This window comes from Condylostylus longicornis, unplaced genomic scaffold (genome assembly GCF_029603195.1).
Source record: "Condylostylus longicornis isolate FDR11 unplaced genomic scaffold, ASM2960319v2 ptg000137l, whole genome shotgun sequence".
Taxonomy (NCBI): Eukaryota; Metazoa; Arthropoda; class Insecta; order Diptera; family Dolichopodidae; genus Condylostylus; species Condylostylus longicornis.
Window position 1 is genome coordinate 2,553,553 of NW_026578105.1, and position 27,459 is coordinate 2,581,011.

General features: G+C 24.5%; 1 protein-coding gene across 1 annotated transcript; it reads left to right on the plus strand.

The window, feature by feature from the left end:
- Window positions 1–9,189: 9,189 nt before the first annotated feature.
- On the plus strand, window positions 9,190–11,043 carry LOC129615617 (putative mediator of RNA polymerase II transcription subunit 24). Its single transcript, XM_055530900.1, has 2 exons — window positions 9,190–9,418; window positions 9,997–11,043. The coding sequence occupies exons 1-2, from the start codon at window positions 9,253–9,255 to the stop codon at window positions 10,773–10,775; spliced, it is 945 nt and encodes a 314-aa protein (XP_055386875.1). The 5' UTR covers window positions 9,190–9,252; the 3' UTR covers window positions 10,776–11,043.
- The last annotated feature ends 16,416 nt before the right edge of the window (window positions 11,044–27,459 follow it).

Here is a 27,459-nt window from a genome sequence, read left to right on the forward strand (position 1 = left end):
TACTAATTTCATATATTCATAATATTCGATATTTAAAAACTAGAAAAATTAACAATAAATATTAATAACCTTAAATATTTAATATAAAGAAAAAAACTCTATGACAGAATGAGACTGTGGCATAACTATCTATGATATCATGCACGAGTCCTATGCTCTTCCTAGGAGTAAAGAAGGAAAAAGCAGATGTAATTTAAAAAAAAAAGAACTTCTTCATACTTTGTTGTTTGAGGCATTTTCAATTAAAAAAAAAAACAAAATGGAGCAAATTTAATCTTTCAATTTAATTTTTTAAAAAAAATTTCGCCTGTACTATGAATTTTCGTAGGTCTCAAATACTACTTTTCGAAGTCATTGTAAAACGAATTTTACTCATGAGAAAATTTAGAAAACTTCCGTTATCTTACGATATATACTATATTAAATATATCGGCGTTCCATAAAATAAAAGCTTCCCACAAAATATTTACATTTAAATGAAAATGCTTACCTATAATGAATTTTGTTTTTATCTCCAAATAGAATAAATTGCAATTTATTTATGAGAATAGTAATTCGACGTGCCTCAAATATTTAAGTTTAAAACTGTGTATTATGACACAGGATCTAATATTTCAATTTTATATTTAGAAGAAAGATAATCATATTAATTTTAGCTAAACAACTTTATATATTTCTAAATCTACTATTGATTTTCGTTCGAAATTCGGGTTGCCATATTATGTATGAATATAAATATGATATGGGCTGCCTTGTGGAGGGGTATGAATATAAAAAGCAGCATGCGAATATCCTTTTTTTGTCTTATAATTACTACACTATATTGTTTAAAAAAAAATAAAATATCTTTTATTCAGGTTCAACTGTAAATCAAAATTTTATTTAACTAATAAAATAAACGATAATTAAACATTATTAATAAATTATAAATAATAAAATAAATATACCTTAAAATATTCATGTTTGACCCATATATCACCAAATATTTGTAAAATCGAAGAAAAAATCTTTCCTGTATAAAAAAAAAAAAAATTAAATTTCTTGCCTACAAACTTAATTTCATAGGTATCCTAAATGATGAAATCAGAATCATATAGTGCTTTATAAAAATTCTGATAAAATTCTCTTAAAAAATACCGTATAACAGAATGAAAATTTCAATCTCTTAATAAAATTTCATACTTGATATGCTGCTTATCAAGGTTTTTTGTAAGTTATTTAATATAGTAGTAGCTTGTTTTTAAAAAAAAAATACAAATTAAATTTAAAACTTAAACGGTATGATTACAGGAATATTGTTGATTTATAAAATTCCATAATTTGCAATATTTCATATTGCACATGGAATTTTTTTTTTGATATTCGAACATTATCAAACATGTATTAATATAAAATTTTACAATTGTGTAAGAAAATGATTGCCTATTAATATATTAATTTACTCGAGGCACACATATAACATTTTTAAGCATAATGCATGTATATATATATATATAAATATATACATATTTTCAATATTATTATAAAATATTTTGGTTTTCAATTATCCTTTCTATTTTTTTCGATATTAACAATCTCAAATTTCAATAATATTTTTTTTTCTTTTTGGAAACAAAAATCCATCATGCATACAAAATAATAACAAACAAAAGAAATAGCATTAAAACATTAAAAAAATATGATAAAATTATTGACAATAAAATGACGAATTAAATTAAAAAAAAATATAAAAATAAAAAAACATTCATAATAATTAATTTAATAATGATTTCAAAATAAAATGAACAAAAAAAATTTTAATAACAATAAAAATAATTTATTTGTTTAATAACAAAAGTTAAATAATTAATTAACTAAAAAAAAAAATTAAAAATAATAATTAAAAAAAAAAAAAACAAAATTTAGTATAATAAAAAATAATCAAAGCATTCATGGTCTTGCAACACAAAATCAGGATTCAATTATAATACTAGAAAAAAAAAATTATTCCAATAAATTTTTTTCAAATATTTTTCATACTTGAATTCTTTTATAAAAACCAAAAAAAAATTTATTTTCAATTCAAACAACATTTCAATGTTAATTTTGCAATATCATACTATTCTATATATTTACCCTACATATATTTACCACATATCCTACATATTTACCCTACATCATATTAACCACATGTCCGTTCTGCAATTTTAAACCAAAAAAAAAATATAACACAATCATTGTTTCAATTATAAAACCAACAATATTACCAGTGTTCGACTTATTGTGTTTTTCTATTAAAAATTAAATATTTTATTTTTCATAAATTTAATACCACAATATTAATTGATGCAAACTAATTCAGTTTTCAGATTAGCTTTGGTCTTCAAATTCCAAATTAGTTCTAACGGGTGGATGATCTAAATAAAACTAATAAATACACATTTTTTTTTATCTTCAATTTTCTTTTGAAATGTGCTGAAAAGAAATTTTATTAATGGTTTTAAAATAAAATCAAAATTTCATAAATAAAATTTTTTAATTTAATTATGCTCTCATATTCACATACACTTCATTTCCTTTCAACAATATTTCAGTCAGTTAAAAATTGTTTTCCTAATAATATTACCCAATATATATAAAATTATACAGTAATTAATTCCGATATATTATTTGTATGCAAGCACCTATATTATAAATAATAAAATTCAAAATTCATAAATAAATACATAATTATTTTTTTATATAATAATTTGTAATAGAATTTAAATCGAACAAAAAACAAAAAAAAGAAACAACCAAACAATTTCAAATATACGCACACTAACTATCTATAAAAATTTAATATACATAAAATTATTATAAATTTATGAATTGTTATATATATGTATGTGTTATGTAATAATATAATAATTTTACATTATAATAGTAAATAAAATTATTTTAATCATAATATATATATTAAGGATGAGAACAATTTGTTAAAAACTACACTTGTATATTTATAAAATTCAAACCGGAAAAACAAGAAACAAGAAATAATAATAGGACATCTATATATCAAACTAAAAGCAAGGAAATAGCAAATAAAAATTAATATAATTAACAAAAAAAAAATTTAGATAATATCATTAAAGCTCTCTTAAAAATACACTAGAAAATAATTTATGAAACTAAAACAAAACTTATGACAAAAAACAAAAAAAATATATATATATATATATGTATATATATATATATATATATATATATATATATATATATATTATAATACGAGTATAAAATAAAAATTAAGGATAAAATAAAATTTAATATTTTTAATTTGGAGAGTAGTTCAGTATTATTTGGTTATTATACATTATAATTTTATAATTTTACTTAATAAATTCCCCTTATCATATTGGTCTCATAAAGCGGTCCTTAAATTCTTCTGTGATTTCTATTAAAATGTATTCAAAAGGAAATTTATTGATGAGAATCATTCAAATCATATGGGACAAGTCATATATATTTATTTCTCCAACAAAAGTTCGACCGACTATACATTGTAGATTTTAAGGGAACTGAGTGAGACAGGAGTAACCCCCCAAGCCACCGCAGCCATTCTTGACTTATTGTATCTCCCCCAGGCTCCCGCTTATAATATCCCCGTCCCAACCACAAAGCCGGAGATATCCCTAAGGGAGTTGGACAACAGTTCATGAACACTTAGGGACCCATGTCCAAGGCAATTGCGGCGCTGAACAGCCAGTGCCGGACAGTCGCAGAGAATGTGCACGGCGGTCTTGTCGCCACCCCCACAAAATCTGCACTGAATATCGTTGAAATATCGTTATTTTAGATTAAATCTGTTTTCATCCAAATTCCTTGTTTTCGTCCAAATAATATAAATCTGTTCAAACTGAAATACGTATACTTAAAATAATAAATATAATTGTAATATTAAGTTGAATTAAGAACTAATTTTTATTATTTTTAATAAAAAATTCTCTCTAATTTTTTTTTTATTTCAAATAAATTTTTCTCCAATTTTAATTTGCATACATATACATATATAAAGTTATTTAAATTATACCAAAAAAAAAAAAAAATTTTTAAAAAATAAATATAATGCACACTATAAGAAAAAAATACCAAATATTCGATTGATTTACAAACAATGATTATAAGAAGAAGAGGGTAAATAAATTTATGAAACAAAAAATAAAAAAATTATAAAGTAAATAATTTATTTGTAAATTTATATAGCAATCAATCATTCCTATACAATAATAATAATAATAATTAATAATTAATAAATAATTTATAACAGAAAAAAAAAGATTTGTTAAAATAAAATGTACAAAATGAACAGTAAAAAAAAAATTTTTTTTTTATTTTAATTATGTTATATTTTTACTCTGTTAATATTATTATGTTACAGGTTATAACAAATTATAATATGCCTGCGCACGAACTAATAATTGTTATGAAAAGACAACAACAAGAAAAAAAAAAAACAAATAAATTGTACATACAATATGCATACATACATACAACTATTTCAAAAAATATGAACGGTATATAAACTATAGTAAACGTATACTATTAAAACTATTCAAGCTATATAGCTATATATATATAATATATTTTTATTTTACATAATATTAGATAATTTAATTTATTTTTTAAAAATATTGTTACAATTTTTAATTCATAAAATAAATAAAATAAATAAAATTTATTTTTATAATACAAAAATTTTAAATTGTCGATATTAGATTGATTATTACGATATTCTTCAATATAAATTTGATTGTGTTGAGTTTAAATATTGTATTCATTGAAATTCAGCTTCATGTTTACTTAAAATTTAATTCGGTATTTTAAAGAATTTAAAAGCGAATGCAATTAAACAATATAATTTTTTAAAATAAAAAAAAAAATAAATTTAAAATCTTAAAAAAATTGCATATTTTCAGGCGAAAATAATTTTTTTATTTTTATATAGTTCGGTATTTCAATTTAATTTAACACTATTTTCTCTTAATAATTTTAATTTTAAACCAAAAAATAGAGAAACTTAATAAATTAAGAATAAATGTAAATTTTAATAAAATAATAAAATAAATTATATAATATAAATATTTATATTGATGTGAAGGAAAAAGCAAAAAGCAAAAAAAAAAAAACAAAACCGAAAAAAAAAAACAAAAATTTTATATTAAATTTATATTATAGGTGAAAATTAAACATTTTGAATACTTGATAAAATTAAGGATAAATTGAAAAAAAAAAACAAAGCAAAACAAAAATTGTATTATGAATATTAATGAAAAATCATACAACATTATTTAATACAAAAATAATTAATAATAAATGGAAAGCATTGAAAAAAAAAGGAAAAAACAAAACATAATTTATTAAATATTTGCGTAAGTTTAAACAAAGAAAAGCAACTGATTAAAATATTTTAAAATAATTTATTATTATTATTACTATTATTACTAATAATAATAATAGTAAATTAAAATTTATAATAAAAATATTATTGAAAATTTTCAATAATAAGGGAATGGGGATTTGGGAATATTAATCATAACAAAAACAAAAAAATTTATATTACAAAAAAAAAACAAAGATTTTATTTTCCAGTTTTTTGTAAAAAAAAAAAATAATTTTATTAATACAAAATTAAAATTGAATTAAAAACTAAATTGTTTAATTGAAATGTAAAAAAATCATTTGTTATTTTCTTATATTTTATTTCAGTTTAAAATTATCATTATTATTATTATAATTAAAATAATATTAAATATACGGGTAAAAAAATCTAACTAATAAAAAAATATGAGAAAAGAAAATATTAATAAAAAAAAAAATTATGTATAAAATTCCAGATAATGTGTAAAAAAAAAAAAAAATTAATAAAACAAAAAAAAAAAAAATAACAGAAAATAAGAATGAAAAATTTATTGTAAATTATTAAAAAAGAAAAAAAAACACTGAAAAAAAAATTAAATAATTATTGAAAAAACAAAAAAAATACAAAAAATATATTATGAAAATAAATATATATGTATGTTTAATAAAAAAAAAAACAAAAATGTTTTAAAAATTTTTATTTAAATTAGATATTTTTTATTAGATTAGAACAGACACAAACTATATCCAAAATTAGGACAACCTAAAATTTACCTAATATTCACATTTCAAATTTATTTTTTCGGAATTTTCAAATTAATTTTGCTTTTGAGCCGTTTATGAAAATAAATGAACTATGAGCACAATGAGCAACAATAATTTCATTTATATTTTTTAGTCAAATTCAAAGAAATATTTTATAGCATCACCGATAAATTTGTGTCCGTGAAAAACATTTTTTATTCAGGTGGAAAACAAAAAATGTGATGTGTTCAGCACATAACCAATCGCAATATATATATTGCCTAATTTAGTGAAAGTATTACAGAAGATTATGAAAATTCATTTTGAATACTTGCTTTTAATTTTAAGGAAATTAGTAAGCCTTTATCTAGCATAAATGGAAAAGTGTATAATGAAAGAATTCCTTGAAATATGCACCAGTTAGTACCGGTAGCAATCAAAAATCAAAATATTTCAAGAAATTCCATTAATTCGTTCCGTAGTACCCGTAAATGGTAAAAAATTTAAAATCGGCCTCCAATTTCGTTTTCGAACTCTGATCTTTTCAAAAAAATTGTACAGATTCATTGTTTTAACAATTCGAATTTAAATATTTAATTTAAAAAAAATTGTTTGATTATTTCTCTTTATATACGCAAAATTGCAAAATTGTCCCAAAAATTAAATTTTTGTAATTAATACTTTAAAGCAATATAGAGAATAGTACATGAGCATTGCAATGAGAATGCCAATTATTTTTCAATTTAAGTGCCAAAAAACAGGATTAATATTTTTTTTTTTTGAAAAATTGTTGAAACTTAAAGAATAACTACTTCTAGTAAATTAAAGAAATGCCACTCCGTTAGTTTTTAGAACTATAAATATACCATTGTAATCGAATATAATCAACATTATATGATTAATTTTTGTTTAAATGAATAATTTTAAAATAGTAATTATTGCCTAAATATGCGATTTAATAATGCAATATTCAAATATCCCTATAATAATTGCAACATCTTTTGAATATTTTTAGTGTTACAAAAATTTTACAAAAATTTCTTGTTGAAAAATATTATTATTATAGACTACCAATGATAGCTGGCAGTTCTTTTTAAGGTAAGTAAACACATTTAAATAAAAATTTCAAAATTATCATTTCATAAATCAGACAAACAAAATATACAAGTAAATTTTTGTTCTCTAAAATTTAAAAGTCGTATCTTCAATTTGAGTATTTTATTAAACCTGAGATCGAAACTATATTATTAATATAAAATTAATGCAGAATTCAGATTATAAATGTTAATTATTGCTGAATTATTTTATTGATACGGTATTATTACAATTCCGAATATCAGGGATTACATACAAGAATAAGATTTGATTTTTGTTAGGGATTCTTTAATTGCAAAATAAATTAACACAAGTTTTGGTACTTTAAAGAAATTGTCATTGAAACAATGAAATGTATAAAATTAAAAATATGTCTTACATAATGTTTGAGTTAATAGCGAAAACAAAACCTTTAATACAATTACTTAACAAAACAAATCAACTTGTTATACTAAAAATAAGAAATACTAAAAATTAATTTATTTTTTTTGGAAAATTAACAGTTATTAAGTTATTAGGTTTTAATTTTTAGAACCACTTAATGTAAGAATTAATTATTAAACACCATATTATTACATGTACGTAGTATAGGAAAAGGTAAACATTAAATTGAATTACACAAACATAAAATTACTTAATAAAATATCAAGAAACAATGAAAAAAAAATGTTATTTTGATTGACATATTCTAATAGTAAAATAATTACTTAAAAAAAAATAAATTATATAAATAGAGTTAACATGCCAACTTTGGGATATTCATATAACAATTGAATTTTTTCCCGCAATTACAAAATGGAACTTGAAATTAGTTTCGCACAAATGAAATTATTTTAATTTCAATTGTAATGAAGAGTATACGAACACACCTACATTCTATTAAACTTATTTTGGAAAATATAATTTTGTATTATTTAGAAAGTATTGTCACTCATATGTCAGCACTTCTTAAATTTTGAATTCCGAAGTTTAAAAACTAATATTTTTAATTTTGCCGATAACAAATCATCCGCTATATATGGCATTGAGAATGAAACAAATATATAAGAATATACTCCAAATATCACACATAAAATGCAGCCATAAAAGCAACAAAATGTATTAATAAAAAAATTAAAGCTAATAACATACACGTATAATTCAAATAAAATTACGTTAAGTAAAAAAAAAAATTATTATGAAATATGCATGTAGGTGCGCAAAATAAAAGGCCAAAGGTAAATTAAACAAAGATTTTCCCCCCTATATTTCATATTGTTACGAACACATAATCATTATCATACTGTCAGTAATGTCTTATATCTATTTTGTCGTTTGAAATCCTTTGAATGTATTTTCCTGTCCCCCTCATATTATATTTAGTGTATTGCAATTGAAATTATTTTCATGTTAGGTGAATTAGCGTATGTAATAAGTTTTTCGTAAAACTAACATACGTAACATTAAAAAGCAATAATGATATACTTTACCTATTACACCCTCTTAAGGTGTTTTTCATTAAGTTTATAAAATTACATTATAGTTTTTCCTATTACAAATACAATTGAAAATTGAAAAGGAGTGAGGAAGCTTGCACTTTAATCTGATATAATTATTATTATTCATTCAATTTTATATTTATATAATATTTTAGTAGAAATTTAAGCGTCATTGGAATAACAACTATTTTAGAATTAAATCCGTAAAGAATTTTTTTTGTAATAATTTGCATATGTGAACATTAAGCGTTCATATTATAAGCATACAAACGTGCATACTTTGTATGAAGACTAAAATTTCATAATATTAATTTCTGGCTTTTAAAATACAAGCTAAAAATTTTTTAATCTCGAATTTCACAATATATAAGAAGAAATTTTTAAATAATTTTAAGAAATAAATACAGAAAAATTACTTTAATGTTGAATTATTAAATTAAATTTTTTAAATTATTTTTTTTTTGTTTCGGGAAATTTTATAATGCCACCGCATAAAAAATCATTATTAAGTATTAGATTACCTGCAATTAAAAAAAATTCAAAACCAAATCAACTAATGGGATGTGCATCATCACAAGCTGCTGAAATTAAAGCACAACAAAATTCAGAAACGGCACCAAGTGATGCCCCAAAAAATGATAATGATGGTGAAAATAAATCTGAAAAAGAAAATGTCAAAAATAGTGCAGATAATAAAGAAAGTTCGGAAACGAATAAATATCGTAAGTATACGCAAAACAATAATTCAATTGTTCTTCCGAGTTTATAAAGCATACACAAATTGGTACATGCCCAACACTGCCAATTATAACCGTTTACCGAGTAAAGGAATGGTTGCCGAAATTTATCTCGAAAAATTGCTTTAATATTTTTATACTTATACGTAAGAATGATATAAAAAATTAGTCAAGAGTACTTTCTTGAGGGGTTTTTAAAGCTTTGTGAGGCAGATTAGTCTAGTCTGTTATTCTTGAATAAATTTTCAGAAGCAGAACAGTTTAAAACAGAAATTTTTATGAATATGAATCTGCTAAAAAAAGAAACTTTTGTTTTAATTTCGGGAAGAGACAGTGGAGCTGATATGTCGCTCGTTAATAAAATTTATTAATAAATTATTCGTGAAAGTTATAGTCCAGAAAATTAATCTCTACTATAAACAAAATTGCTCATTTTTTTGAAATTCGAACTAAGTTCACAAAAAAATTATATTTTTCATAATTTTGAGCAATATTCTAGTTTGACCTTAATCATAGAATTTTCAAAACAAAAAATTTATAAAATTTTTTTTGTTTTTTTCTAGCTCCACCAGAAGCATTTGAAATTCCATTAAGTGATATAACTGATTTATCTATGGATGATCAAAATTCTAGTGAAAATATAATTAAAAAACATCCACCAAAACGATTACAACGGTTAGTTGAACAATCACAACAACAACAACAAGAACCAACAACAACAATTGAAGATTTAGAAGAAAAATTAGCAAAAGCTGAAATACGTCGTCAAAAATTTTTACAACAAAGAGTTGATAATGTAATATCATTAGCTCAACCAGCAACAGCAACAACAACACAACAACAACAACAATCATCAGCTACAACTATTACAATTGAAAAAAATGAAAAAAATTTAAATAATGATGTTGATGATGATGAAATGTTAACAGTAACAACAACTACAATAACTAATAATAAAAAAACAATTGATGATGATGATGATGATGATGAAAAAAATTTTAATGATAATCATAATGATAATAATATCAATTATACTAAAACCATAACATCTGATCATAATAAATTTGATATTAATGAAACAATTGAATCAAAAAATTTAAATAGTAACAACAGTAATAGTAAAAATCATAACAGTATAAATGACAGTAATAATATCAACAATAATGAAATAAATCATTCTAATTTAAAAAATTATACAAGAGCACCAACACCAGCAGCACCAACAATGAGATCAACAGCAGTGAAAAAAGTTAACATTAATGATAACATTGTTAATAATAAGGATGAAAAATATCGAAGTCCAGGTGATGGTGATGAAAGTAAAGAAAATTTACAAATTTAAATTTTAAAAACAAAAAAAAAAAATTTATATATTGATGGGGTGGGGATTCTTAAAAAGAGTAAGAGACAAAAGCAGAGAGGGAGAGAGAGAGACAGAGAAAGAGAAGCAAACAAAATCAGTAAAGAAAAAAAAAAGATTATTGATGGAAGTTGCTTTGCTATGATAAAGTGAATTTTTTAAAGTTGATAAAGAAAGAGAAAGAATGAAAAAAAAAGAGCGGTTATAAGGTGGATGAAAAAAAAAAAAAATAAAGAAAAATTGCGCAACGTAATTTTTCGGTTCTTCTTACATTTTTTTTTTCTTGTTATGCTTTTTTTTTTTGTTGTTTATCATTTTTTATGCTCTTTTTCCGAAGCAGAGTAGAACACAAAAGAAAAGTTGTTTTCTCTTTTCGTTTTTAAAGATTTTTTCAATTTTTTTTTTTTGCTTTTCGAAAAGTAATAATAAAAACAGTGAACGTGAACGGAATTTTTGACAAAAAAAAAAAGTAAATAAAAAAAAATAACAAATAAATTTTTTTTTCTTGATTTTTTCTTGTTTGCCTTTAAAGTTTTTTTTTTTTGTTTGTGTGTTTTATTTTTGTTTTTCATTTTAACTTAGTGCAAAGCATAAAAGGATATTGTTATGATTAGAAAGACCGTGAATATTGTGTAGATTTTTTTCTTTGTTTTGGTGTGTAAAAAGGATATAAATTATTTGTTTCATTTTCAACAAAAAAAAAATTACATTGTAAAAAAAAAATGTTGTGGTTTGTTTGTGTTTGCAAATAAGCAACGACAACGAACTGAAGATGAACACAAAAAAAAAAAAAAAAGGAAAAACAATATTGAAATAATTATGTTAAATATTAGAACGTTATTGTAATTGCCAATTTTATTTTGAATTTGTTGCATATGCTTTGATTTTTTGTTGTATCTTTAACTTTTGACGACTATTTTTTTTCTAATGGGTTTAATAGAATATTAAGAGAAATATAACATTGGTAATAGAAGTGCAACATGATGAAAATTTGCGATAATTTCGATTAAACTGCTTCAAAATGATGGTATTTTGGAGATGCTGTTTGTGCGAAACTTGAAAATTTCCTTTTAAAATTTTTATAGATTTTATAATTTTACATACAAAAAAAATATCATCAAAGTTGAAATTTTCAGAATTAAAAATTTTTTACAATTTTTGCCATATTTTCCAAAATTATATATGTATAAGATAAAAATTCTTCGTAAAACGCATGGTAATAGTACTTCTATGACAGATTAATTTTGATATTCTTCACTGCAATTAATTTTTTTATTAACCAACCTGGCACATTAATGCACATACGACTTACACAATCATATGTGATTGTGCATTTTTTTTAATTTTACTTTTTAGTGTATAATTTTGTTTTAATTGAAATCGTGATATTTTTCCTTCCCAAAATCAAATTTTTAATATAAATATGAAAAAAACAGACGGGCCACCATTTTAATTGCTTAGATGAAAATAAATCGCCATTTTGTTATTGTATAAAGCAATAAAGAAATTTTACCAAAAAAAAAAAAAAAATAAACTTAGCTCTGAGATCACATTTGAAATTCTCTGAAATTAAATAGCAAAGTACTGTTATTTATTTACCTTTACTGTTATTTTTTTTTTTTCTTTATTTTTTTTTTTTCGGTTACATTTTGTTGGTATTTTTTTTTTATACCCTCTTATTTTTGTTTTCCAATGATGTGTTTTTTTTTTATTCTTCTTTTCTTTCTCTTTCTTTTATATTTTAGATTTTAAAGGATAATAAAAAGGAATTTCACTTCTTTCTCTCAGTTCATATACATTTCGTACACGTATATATAATCTTATAGTATATATGGAAATCTTCACTTGAAAATAAAAAGTCGTATAATTTTTTAAAAGGTCATGGTATAAGCATTAAAATTACAAGTTCAAATGTATGTGTATGTAGTTATAAAATGTAAATAACTTGAAAATAATAATAAAAATAAAAAAAAAAAATAAGAAGATTTTTTTATAATTATGTATAGTACGTGTGTTACATATTCGATTCTTATATATTCTATAAATTCATAATATATGTATGTAATGTATGTGTGAGATTTGTATATCATATAACATTACTTACATTATTAAAATAATTCACTAAAGTTCATCTAAATATTGTAATTTAAAGAATAAAATAGAATTTCGCTTCAATATAATAAGAAAAAATAACAAAAAATTTTTTGTATATCTGGTGTGGTGTGTGTGTGTGCAAAAGTATGTCCTAATAAAATTACATATTAAATTTTTTTTTTTATGAGATCTTTTAAAATTCAATTTTATTATTTAATTTTTAATAAATAAAATATTTTATAATATAAAAAAATGCTATAGCACTAGACTAAATAAATCACATTTTTTCATTTAATATCAAAGCATATTTTTTTTAAAATTACATAATATGTATATGTATATATTATTTTTAAAAATTTAATACAAAATGTTAATATTATTTAAATAATAGCTATATCCAAATTTTGTGCAAATAAATAAATAAAATAATATGAAAATTGTATAATTGAAATGAAAAAAGTTTTTGGAAACTTCAATTCATAAAGAAACTTGAAATTTAACTGATTATATATCGTTAGAAGAAAATTTCGTAGTACAAGAAATAAAATCGGAAGTAGTTCTAATACACAAAAGTTTTAAAAAATTTCACATTTAAATTTTAGTTTGGAAATTGGAATTTCCTATATTGGAAATTTCTATGAAGGAAACCAAAAAAAAAAAAATCAATAAAATTTTTAAATTAATTATAATAGTGCTAGTAATTGAAGTTATTCTAGAGAACAATCAAATTATTTTAGAAAAACGAAAAATTTTAAAGAAAATTTACATTTTCGTTATCAAATTCTAAATGAAAACAACCGTATTGAATATTTGTGGTGTAAACAAAAGAAATTAGTCCCAAAGTAGAAAATCTTGCAAAATTATTTTATTTTAGAGCTGAACCTAAATTAAATTGATTACTAGTTACCGAAGAATGAAAAGGGCAACAAAGCCATCTCAAAAACACTCCAGTAGGTGCTGTGACGACATATCTGCAAGAGGAGTATGAATAGATAATATGTTCATAGTAAAAATCCAAACTAATAGTCTTAAGTCTGGATGACCCATTCTTTACAGCTCTTTTTATTTTTGTGTGCCCCGATCACATTAACTATAAGCTGTATAATCTAAACTTAAAATCATTTATTTAGAATGAGACTAAATTTCACCGCCCCCCCCCCCCTCTACCTCTTGAGGCAATTCGTATTTAAAATACATAGGGTTAATTTTAATTTTAATAAAATTGGTTTTTTTTTTTGTTTCAAAAATTCCTATATAGTGATTCATATACTACGAGTAATAAGGATAAAATTATTATTATTTTTTTTTTAAAATAAATAATAAATTTTTAGTTTTATTTTAGATATTTCTAGCTAAGGATAATTACATAATATGTTTACATTAATAATTTATATTTTTGTATTTTTATTATTATATTTTTATATGTATGTATTTTGTATATATAAAACAAATCGCAAAATGAATCCTTTTCAAAATAATTTTCATATTATTTTACGATTGTTATTTTTCCTTTTTTTGTCTCAGTGAGTTTCACTTAAACAATTTCCTTTCATTCTATATACCCTAAAATTCATTTTACTCAGTTTGTTTTTATTTTCAGTTCAATGTTTCTTTACTCCTATACAATACATACATATGTACATATTTTTGTACCCAATTAAACATTTTACGACTCCTTAATGTGTTCTAATAAATTTTTAAGTGCGGTTACTAAATATCCTTATGAGTTAAATAGCTGAAAATTAATTTATTTTTATTTTACATTAGGGCTAATTTCAAAAAAAATTTTTAGAATGTAAAATGAAACCCAAACTGAAAAAAAAAAATGAAAAAAAAAAATATGATTTTGTCCTTTTTTTTGATTTTTGTTTTTGTAACTAATTTTTTTTTTTCATTTTTCATCACATCTCATTCCATGTATTCCTGAAATACATCCCTGTTATTTTGATATATAAACTATTTATATAAAAAGAGACAAAAAATTTAATTGAAAATATTTTTAATAAGTGATGAAATTTTAAGGATTAACTTAATAAAAGGTGTAAAAAAAAAAACAAAACGTATCCCTTTTTAAAACTATTTTAAAATTCGTTGTAGGTTATCTTGTGGCACAGCAGTTGTAATATTTAAAATTTAAACCCCCCCCCCCCTAACCACTCTTCCCGCCTCACCCATTTCTTAAATTTGGAATCAATATTTCTTGTCATGTAATCTTAATTTTTGACTTGGAATAAAAATAAAATTTTACGGAAACTTGTGAAACAATAAAATTTTTCAATGTTAAGAAATTGAAATTTTTTTTTTCCTATTTTAATTTTCTCATTTTGTTTTTTGATTTTGTTTCTTTTTTTCATCATTTTAATAAAAAATTAAAGTTTGATTCTTCAAAAAATAGAAGGAAGAAACAAGAAAAATTTGATAGTGAAATAAATTTTTAAATGTTTCTGAAACTTTTTTAATTTATTAACAATATAAGTATGTATGTATGTGTATGTAAATGTAAATTACAAAATATGTACACGAAATACGAGTATATAAATTTTATATAGACCTTAAACTGAAAGGAAAATAGAAACTTTTATTTCATCTTTTTAAAAAAGAAAAAAAAAATCTTGTTTTTTTTTTTTTGATTCTTAGAACCCATAAAAAGAATAAAATTTTACTTCTTCACATCTGTTATCTGTTATGAAAACTTTTTAATGTTCTTTTTGTATTTTGTAAATTTATTTATTTTTTTTTTTGTTTTTGATTCTTTGGAAATATCCTTGTTAAATTATTTACATTCACCTTCATCACCGAAAAATTGAAAAAGAACATAAAGAAAAATAATAATAGATCAAAAAATATAATATAAAAAAAAAATATTCGAAGCCAACTAAAAGGTCTTTTAAATTTAAAAATTTTCTAAGATTTTTTATTTATTTACGATTATAGAAAGAGCTTCCGGAAAAGTATTTGTAGAATGAGGTGTAAAAATGCATTAAAGCCTTTATTATGATCGGCGCAGCGAATATGAAAAATTTTGGCGAATTCGCCTAAATTTTAGCTGAATGAGCTGTCAAATATGTTGTATGGAAATTCTGTGTGACAAGCTTGCAGAATGAAACCCGTAGGTTTTTTGATGTCTTTGATCTGGTGAATGAAAGCATTCGCCCATCATAATTTAAAATTTCATTCGATTTGCCTATCGCATTCGATTCACCTCGAGCCGTTCGCTTCGCCTATTATAATACAAGATATTGACTTTTTGATCCGTTCTATAGTAAATAAGAGCCTCAAAAGTGAAACACAGTAAATTTTAAATTTTCTAAGGGATCAATTCCCAAGAAACCCTGCAGAATTTCATTAAAATTCGTTTTTTTTCTTTGGGTTTTTATGCTACTAAAACTATATAAGTAGTTTTTCATAAATTAGCAACATTTAACGCCTATTCTAGAAGTAAATATTGTTCTTATTGTTTCCTTTCCAATACTCGAATAAGTTCGATATTTTATTACTAATTTTTAACATTATAACTGAAAAAACAAAATTACTATATTAGATATGAGAAATTCTATACTCTTAAAAAAAAAAATACATAAAAATATTAAAACAATTTTAAAGTTTATAAAGTTCTTTAACCTTCACGTTCCAGGATATTTAAATACAAAAAAAAAAAAAGAAGAATTCTTAAAATGATAAAAGAAAACACAAAAAGAATAAAAATCAAAAACAGAAAAATAAGAAAATTTTCAAAATTGTCTTCTAGCATTTCAAGCCTAAAATGCACAATAAACAGATTATATATGAAAGTCAAAATTTATAAATGTATATGTATGTACATATGTATGTATAAATAATCTATAAACTGTTTTTAAACTCTCCTGCTCATATTTTTCTTAAATTGTGGAAAACTTTTGAAAACTTGAAAATTTATTGAAATATAATTTGACATTTTTCAAAAAAAAAAAAAAAAAAAATGAAAAACAAAAAATAGAATAAACTCTTAGAGATCAAATCACTTATTAAGGAACACGAAATTTATAATGATTTTATTTAAATTATTAAAGGGAAAAATTTTTTTAAATATTTTCGATTTAAAGTGAATTGAGTGAACGTGTTAAAAATTAATATATGACAAGATTTTTATTCAAATTTAAGAGATTTGTACCACATTAAAGTTTTTATAATATTCTTGTTTGAGTTTTATAAATTTTTTAAAAAATATTCACATATTTGAAAAATTCACAAAACACAGAGTTAATGGAATTTCCTTATCAAATTTGTGATTATCCGAAAACTATTTAATCAAAACTCAAATTAGATTTTCAAAAAAGTATTATACATAAGTTACATATATGGTCGGCTTAGTGCTATTTTGATTCATATGGCATGTTTCTCGATTTTTGATTAAGGACCACTTTCATAGTTTTTCGAAAATGATCTTTCATTATATGTAATCAGTTTGTCGCTAGCTAATTTAGCTTCATAGGTACGCAGATGTCGTTTTGATCCACTTCCAATCTTAATGTGATTTGAAACGAATTTTGGTCTGTATATGCAAAATTGTTAGCGTATGGATCAAATTTTCATATTAATTTTTGCAAAAAAAATTTTGATGCCTGTAGCATACACAGTCATATTTATGGAACGTAGATAGTAAGTACATTTTGTTTTATAATTCTCAATAATAATAAAATAAATTTTAGTATTAATGAATATGAAAGAAAATTTCAATGTTCTTAATTTTTTTGATAAGAATTTCATTTGTCAGACTCAGTTTTTGATATTTTAGCCAATAATAAATTAAATATGAATATTATTGAAATTGCCTAATTGGATGAGGAAATATGTAATAATTTCAAATTTTATCTCCATTCCGATATTGAAATAAAAAAATTGCATAATTACAGGACGAACATTTGAGTACAGTTTACAGAAATTTATATTGGCTATGCATTCTGGTAAATAAGAATAGTTATTTAAATATTGCATATAATCAGGCGAAAATTTTAATAAATTTTTTTAAATTTTTTTTACAAGTTTTAAATACAAATTAATAAAATAATCAATGATTTTAAAATATTAAATTTTTTAATTAAAAACAAATCAAAAAATTATTAATTAATTGAAAAAATTCAATTTTCATGATTTAAAATTTTTATAATGTTGAAAATTTCAAAATTAAGAATAATTTGTAGAAAGCACAAAATGGTTTGTAATTCTTCAAATTCTGCGATTAAGTAACATTATAGTAACAAAAACAAATCATTCAATTTAAATCATAGATTTTTAGAAGATTTCAGACTATAAAAATTTCTAAAATTATTTTCTAAGATTCTTTTAAGTGTTTTAGTTAAAGTTATACTCAATCGAGGAGCAAAATATCATTAAAAATTGTCTTGAATAATTATTATTAAAACCATTATCAACGATAATCCAATATTAAATTTAAATATTTTTCATTTTTTTGGCTTTCAAGATTTTCTTCTATATTCTTTAGGAAATTAATTTCCTATCAAAATTGAAAATATACTTCAAATCACAATAATTACAAATTAATTCTTGAATAATAATAAAAGCAAAAAAAAAAAGGAACTTAATTTAGATAATATTTTTATTATAAAGAAAAAATAATCCTTAATTCTTATTTTTTTTATGTTTATTCAATATGGAAAAAATTCATACACAGAGTGATTAAAAGAATTAAAATTTTTAATAATGTAGGCATATTACGTAAGAACAACACATACAAATGTAAAACTATTTATTCTGCATCTACTTAAACTTTATTCTTCAATGTTTTGAAAACTTTATAAGAATTCATCTCAGAAACCTAGTATTGGGTTATTTACTCGAGTAAATTGTACTAGATTAAGCAAAATATAATATCATTTTATGCCGAATTCTAAAACTTAGATATTCTAAAACTTGACATATAGTGGTAACATAATTGACCATGTTAAAATTAATTATATTAGATCAGAGTTACTATACCTATTGGCACTTTACACTACACTGTTGTATTAATTAATGAAAAAGAAGAAGAAGAAGCATATAAGCTTTTGTAAATAAAAGTAAGCATAGGTAGCGGTATTAGTAGGAATGCTACGAGAATCTGATTTTACAATATTATTTTAGATATAATAATGGCCGCTACGGCCATATGTTTCCTCTTGCCTAGAAAGTTTTGTCCTGTCACCTTTTTTTTTTAAACATTTTGTGCGTCAAACTTTTTTTTGTCTATAAAAAAGAAGCTTTGGAATTTTTTTTCCAAAGATTTTTTAATGCTTCTTTAAAACGATATTATAACAAAAATTCACTTAGCATAATTTTTAAAAAAAACTCAATGCAAATCTGAAATTTATTATTCTAAATTTAACATTCCAACTCTGCACATGCCTCTTTCATATTAGCACTTTTTCTCCCTCTCTCGTCCTCTCTTTTAATTAATTATTGAGAAGATATTTTTAAAAATAAAGTTTTCTAAACTTTAAACAAGTGGATCAGTGTAAACTGTAGGAGGTATCAAACACACAATATATGTATAGTGTTACGCAACTTGGATTTCTAAAATTATAAATTTGAAAATTTGTTACAGGTACTAAACCCTTAATTCCTATAAATAAATGCGTATTCAAAAGTATTATTAAATATTTCCTCATTCTATTTAGGTAATTATTTAGATCCTTTAAAATTTTTAAAAAATTATAAGAACCTACAATATAACCCTATAAATCTAAAACGGGGGCGAGGGAACTCTCCCAGGAATAGGTGATGCGTAATTATAGAGCCAGTGGACCAGAGCCTCTCCCTATTCAAGACCATTGTGCGTTATGAAGAATAACATCCTTCTAGAGGTGCCCCTGCTAACGCTGAACACAATGGATCTAGACCAGAAAAGGTCGACAAAAAATCCCACTCAACCAGGCCAGCAACCTATTGTAGTGGAAAATACATTATGCTCACAGAACCACGCAAAGCCTCGGATACCCAACTGATAATTTGATAACGAACCAGAACCGAAAAAGGACAATGAGATTAAAACGAAAAGGAATAATTAGATTGGCAACTTGGAATATTAAATCTTGGAACACAAAAAATCAAGAAATAATAATGGAAATGAAAGAAAAGAAAATCGATATATGCTGCATTTCAGAAACGAAAAGAAAAGGAAAAGGAAATATAAATGTTGATGAATACTTAATGATATATAGCGGAGTAGAAAAAAATATACGAGCACAAGCTGGGGTTGGAATACTGCTTCACAATAAATTTGTTGATAACATCATTGACATCGAATACCTTAACGAGAATTTATTACACATGAAGCTTAAAATCGAGAAAAAAGTATACAATATCGTTAGTATCTATGCGCCTGACATGTCTAAACCCAGAGAAGACCGAGCCGAATTTTACGAAAAACTTCAAAATCTGACTAGTGCAATACCTTCGAGTGAGCATATTATTTTAATGGGGGATTTCAATGCACGTGTAGGAAACATCCCCTTATCTGGTGTAAAACAAAGATTTAACGAAAGCACACTGAATGAAAATGGCGACCTTTTAACAAACTTCTGTGCTCATAATAGTCTTCGGTTAAACAACACGTTCTTTGATCATGATTTTAGGTATAAGTACACATTCGAAAACTACCAGGGGAACCGTTCCATGATCGATTATATAATTACGAGCAGACACTTCAAGCCCGCAGAAATTTTAGATGTTCGGACTCTAAACTCAGCGAATATTGGCAGTGACCATGCACTAGTTCTCGGTAAAATTCGATTGAAGTGCAATCTGTGTCCTAACAATAGCCATGACACAATTGAAAAGTTTAACGTCGAATCATTCCAGAATGAAAGTACTAAATACCTTTACCAACGAAGACTCAATGATAAAACACACGATAACCCAATAGTTGAAACAGATAATCCAGATCAAGCGTGGGAAAGACTGAAAAATAACATAATGAGTGCAGCAGGTGAAGCGCTAGGTAGAAGAACTGTTAGAGCAAGAAAAACAACTAACTATAAAACCCCATGGTTCACAGAAGAGGTCAAACGAATTGCTAAAGAGAAGAAGCAATCGTATCTGCGTTATAAAACCACCAGAACGCTAGAAGATAAGCAGTCTTACATTCGTATCAGAAATGAGGCAAACAGAAAAATAAGAGAAATCAAAGAGTCGTACTGGGAAAGATTCACTAAAGATATGGAAAACGACATGTACGGAGCTCAGAAAAGAGTGTGGAAAATGTTGCGCAATAGAAAATCTGAAGTAAGCGAAACAGTCAAAATAAACCCCATTAGCAATAGAAGATGGATGAATTTCTTTCAGATATTGTATGAGCAAGACACTTCAGAAGAATCATCAAGCGAGCAGTTTACCACGAACAATATAGAGCGCGTTACAGTAGAATATCATAATTTAGATAATGCAATAACTAAACTGAAGAATAGAAAAGCTCCTGGCAACGACCGCATTACTAACGAAATGCTGAAGTATGGTGGTGAGTCTCTGCAAACCGAACTAGTAAAGCTGTTCCAAATTATCTTTACAACTAATAAGGTACCCGTTGAATGGAAGGGAAGCGTAACCATACCGATTTTTAAAAAGGGTAACAAGAACGACCCTAAAAATTATCGTGGTATAACACTTTTGTCTTCCTCACAGAAGCTCCTGTCAAAAGTAATTATAGACAAAATGGCCTCATACGTCACAACTCGAGAAGAACAACAGGGCTTTAGAGCCAACAGATCGACAACGGACGCCATTTTTATAGTTCGACAAATAGCAGAAAAATCTATCGAATTTAACGTCCCGGCTTTCATGTGCTTCGTAGATCTTGTCAAGGCTTTCGATCGAGTAAGATTGCAAGACGTACTAAACATCCTTCATGAAAAAAATGTGCCTTTAGATGTAATAGAAGTTGTTAAAGATCTAAATACTGAATGTAAAACTAGAATACAGGTTGATGGAAAATTGGGAGACGAAATCAACTGCAAGACAGGTATCCGTCAAGGAGATTCACTAAGCCCTATATTATTTAATCTCGTTATGGATAAAATAATCGAAGAGGTGGACAACCTAACGGGCTATCAAATGGGTGATAATAATATATCAATTGTGTGCTATGCAGATGATGCAATCCTGATCGCCAAAACAGAAAATGATCTACAAAGGCTTCTTCATAAATTCGTCGTTACTGCAAAAAAGTACAATATGGAGGTCTCGATAGAAAAAACAAAATCTTTAGTTATTTCCAAGGAACCTATTAGATGTAAACTCGAAATAGAAACAAAAATGATTGAACAAGTAATGAAGTTTAAATATCTGGGGGTCGAAATAACAAGTGAACGCAACACGGTAAGAGAAGTAAGAGAAAGCAGTATGAGAGGAGCACGTGTATCAGGTTTCTTGGCCGATACTGTATGGAGAAATAAATATTTGAGCGTCAAAAGCAAAACAAAGATATATAAGACGGTTGTCAGACCTATACTTACGTATGCATCTGAAACTAGAGCTGAAACGAGTACAACAAAACAGCTACTACGTACGGCGGAGATGAATACTCTAAGAGCAATTGTAGGAAAGACCAGACTAGATCGTGTAAGAAATACTGAGGTTCGTACACAGTGCGACATTACCGACATTGCGAAATTCATAAAAAGCAGAAGAAAAGCCTGGGATAATCATGTATCTAGAGCCAGTCAAAACCAACTTATTAAAATAGCCAGGGATAATAAACCATTTGGAAGACGTCTACCAGGCAGACCGCCGAAACGATGGGCTCAAAGCTGGATATCTACATCAACGGAACTTTAGGAAATTGCATCTTTCATTTCAATCTATTATTTCACTATCAAACAAATAACTATACACTTAATTAACTTAACCATTAACATAACGTTTTAACTACAAACTATTCATTTTTATAACTTCCATAATTTTTTTAAAAAAACTGTAATTGAACGACTAGCGTGTAGAAAAACAAGCAACTATGCTTATAATAAAGAAAAAGAAGAAGAAGAAATCTAAAACCTCAAAAATTAAAATATTTTGTAATGAACTTTTCTCCACCCTGAAAATCAAATCACGCTGTATTCAACACTCATGTAGAATGTACAGAAATTCTTATTATATTTTCTATTTTTCCTTTCTCTGCATAATATAGAAGCATAAACAGCCAAAATATGGAAACCTAAAAAGAAAAAAATGAAAAAAACAGAAATTCCTATTATCACCAAAAAAAAATCATCGGAATTATCAATAATAATAATAATCATTAAAATCATCAATATCAATATTATCTGTATAAAATCACATCATGCGGTGATTGAAATAACGAGAAATACAAGGGAAAAAGGAATCAGAAAAAATAAGTAAGAAAGAAAAAAAAATTCACAGAAAAAAAAAAGGATTCAAATTGAGAGTCACTTCTTAATGGGTTAATTTTAAAGATATTTTTTTTTTTTCTTAGATCTAATAACAAAAACAAATTTTAAGGGACATTCTTTTTTACTTTAAACTTCTATTGAAATTTTCTTTTTTGTGTTTTGTTTTTCCATTTTACTTATAGAGTAATTCTAAAAACAATTATTATAAATGAACCATTAGGAGCAAAGTATTATGATATTTAATTAACAAGAACCAATGAAGAGAGACCAACCATATTTACCCCACTTCATTACAATCTAAATTTTGCTTGCTTTCCTTTTTGTTTTGGATTATATGAGTGAAAGGGCAATAGGATGAAAGTATATCCCAAAAAAAATATTTTATAAATTTCTTCGTACATGCCTACTTCTTTTGGGTTAATTGAGAAATGTCTTTGTATGCTTGTTTGTGCATACAAATTATTTTCATTTAAAATTTCAAATCGGTTAATTCAATTTAAAAGTGATTAACTAAAAAAAAAAATTAAGAATATTTTACCCATTTTTTGTTTTATTATGAAAAAAAATTAAAAGAAGAAGAAAAGAAAACTTTTTTATGTAATCTCATGCAACCTACACTTTTGCCTAAAAGGCAACTTACTAAAATATTCCATTTTCTCATAATTTCTCCTTGTTTGTACTTCTCTTCAGCGGTGTCGAACATACTACTATCGTAATATTGTGCTACCATTTTGCCAAGTATACTATACTGTACTACTCTAACTCATATTGTACTACTATTTTTACCGACCGTATTGTGTATACAATAGGTATAGGTTATGTGATGGTAACAAATTTCGCATATCAAGTTTTCGGTTTAAACGCACGTCTCCGTGGTAGGGAAACGTAAACAAAGTTGGTCTGTCGGTCTGTCTGTCTGTTTGTCTCTCTGCGTGTGGCCGCGTGTATTTCAAGTTCGACTGAACCGATTTTCATGAAATTGAAATTTTATGCGAGTTTGTTTTTTCTTTTGCACGGACGCGCAAATTTTTGCCCATATAAAGAGATATATATTTTTGAAGCCCATATAAAGCCCCTTCTGTAAAATTTTCATTTAACTAGACAATACATATTGCGGTTTGTTATGTGCTGGCCAAATTAGATTTTTTATACCCGTACGAACGTATGTTCGAAGGGTATACTAAATTTGCCTTACCGTTTGTAACGCTAAGAAATAACGGTGTTAGATATAGACTCAAGTGTATGTTTTTGATCAGCGTCAAATTCTGAGTTGATTTAGCTTTGTCTGTCCGTCCGTCTGTCCGTCCGTCCGTCCGAACGATAACTCAAAAACTAATTGAGCTAAGTTCACCTAATTTTCACAAATGATTTATTGTAGTAAGTGCCAGAACCCTATTTAAATTGGACATGATCGGGGTACCGGTTCGGGTAGCTGCCATATAACTTCAAAATTTATTTGGCTATATCTCAGAAACTATAAAAGTTGTGGTATTGAAATTTCACACAAACGAATATATTAGCAGGGCCGATGGGCTTGATAAAATTCGCTAAAATTTCTTGGCTCTTTCTGGTAGCTGCCATACAACTTCAATAGTAGTTTGGCACAACCAGTATTTTGAAAAACACATAGTACTGAAATTTTGCATAAATTGATATGATAATACAGCAACTTAAAATCATAGTCTTCCCCATAGTTAGTTTCACATAGTTAGGCACATTAGTTATTCGCACATAGGATAACAAATTCGTACGGGTATCACAGAGTTGACAAGGTCAACTCTATTTTTTTTCTCGTTTCTAATTAAAAAAATCAACAAAAATTAATATTAGAGAAATTGAAATAAAACCAAAGAAGCAAGAACGTATAAGGAAAAATCCTTGAAAATTTTTTTTTTGTTATTCTTTTCGTTATTGATTATATTTTAATATCATTGAAAATAATAATATCAAATATCTTAATGAATTGAAAAATTCATTATAAATTTTTTTTTTTTGAAAAAACACTAAGAAACAAAAAAAAATTGAACAAATTTTCTCTACACTTTTCCATTTTTATTTTTTTATTTTCTAATTTTAATAAAATTACTGGGGAACAAAAAAAAAATACGGAAAATTTACTTCCTAATAACGCTTTGGGCACGGAAAAATTATATTGTAGAAGCAAGAAAGAAGAAGAATAAAATTGATAAAATATGGATTTTTATTTTATTTCCGATTTTATAGATTAGGATTTTTTTTTTTTAATAAAGATGAGCAAAATATTTTTATATTATGTCATCTTGCATGTAAAAAACTCATAAAATCGTAAAAAAATAAAAATTAAAACCTAACCCAGTTAAATGAAAAAAAAAAATCCTTTTGAATAATGGCAAATTACGGAACTCATATTGTGTTTTTTTTTCCAAAGAATTTAATAAAATATTTTTAATTAAAGTTATACACTCTAATATGCAAATTAAATTACTAATATAATTTAAAAAATATACAGAACAAAAACACCTTGTATAGGATAAACACTATACAAGGTGTCTGAGACTGGATTGTACTCCCGAAGTAAGGTGATAGAATGCGTCCAGACGAACAAAAAAAAACTCTTAGTGAAATTTTACTTTTTGAACGTTTTCCTTCTTGAATTATGAGACCATAAATTTGGAATTTTTGAGAAACGTCTAATTTTTAAAATTTTTACTAATAACACCGGAAATTTGAAAGAACACGTAAACCTAGCAAAACGTCATGAAATTCCTCTTCTAGCTAGCTTATCATTGGTTTTAAAAACTTTTTTCAGTTTTAGAGATATTTGAGTACAAAATTAAATTGTCATTAAAACTCATAACACTTACAGTTTGCAGACCTAACCTTTTTTTTTATTACAGTTAGTGAAGTTTTGCATTCTGATCTTTATTTTGAGAAAAAAATAATGTTGCAAAAATCTCGGGTATAATATATGTTTATATTAAGTGAAATCCTAAGATCAGATCTCTAACAAACTGACACACAAAGTATTTTTAGAACAAAAATAAAGTGTTTTAAGATTTGTTAACCGAAATTGTGCATTATTAACATGGAACTTTTATGGCACAAACTGAAAGGCATTTGTCTCACATTTATTACATTATTATTTTCGTATATTCAAGAATTTCAGGAATATCGTGCCAAAGATCAAAAATTTAAGATCAATAAATGTATGTACGTATTTTCACTCATACTCGTATTGAGAGAAAATATAATAGAAAGATTTTGTAGTATATGGAACTAGTTGCAAAAGCAACTTCCGTAAACAAGAAAACGAATATTCTCGCTTCTAGGAACAATATACGAATAAAATAATTGTATTGAATTTTATTTTCATAGAAAAAAACAGATTTAAAATTTTCCTCGTTTTTCACAATTCTTTCTCAGCAATATTTAATTTAGTGTAAAATAAAAATTTCCTTTTTTTTTTATTTATTTATACAAAGAGTAGAACTTTTATTATCAGTAAAAAAAGATAATTACAATTTTAATATTTAATGAAACAGAAAATATTGTTTTTTTTTTTCCTTCTCTCGAATATTGCCCATATGAATGAATATTTTATGAATATTACACAATTTTCATATATAAAAAATATTTACTTTAATATTTTATATTTGTAATTTAGTAAAATGGACATGATAATAATTACATTACTTATATATACGCAAATATATACATGTGTAATATCATAAACTCCTATAATGTTTTAAATAATGTAAAAATGTGTGTGGTATTCCGGAGTCTTATATAAAGATATCTGTGATAATATGACAAAATGTAATTAACAATAGTACGAGTGCGAGCATGAGAATTATTTTTCTCTCTCAATAATAATTTGTATTTATTATAAAAAAAAAAAAATTATTAATAGCATTTTTAATGACAATAGCAGAATTTTTTAAACACAAAAAAAAAAATTATAAATAAAAATAGTTTGCTTTTCAGTACTAAATCCTTAACACACTACCTTAATTTTATGCTTATGTTCTTAAGGAAAATAATCTATGGTTTCATTGAGCTCAAAATTTTTATGAGTTACTTGGAATTGAGATTATTTGTCATTGTCAACTGTACAAGAACCGTCTGTAGGAGTTCTAAGACTTCAGGGAGCTTCCGAGCAATTACTACCGGAAATGTTACAGAAGGGTCATGGAGAATATCTAAGACACGTACCT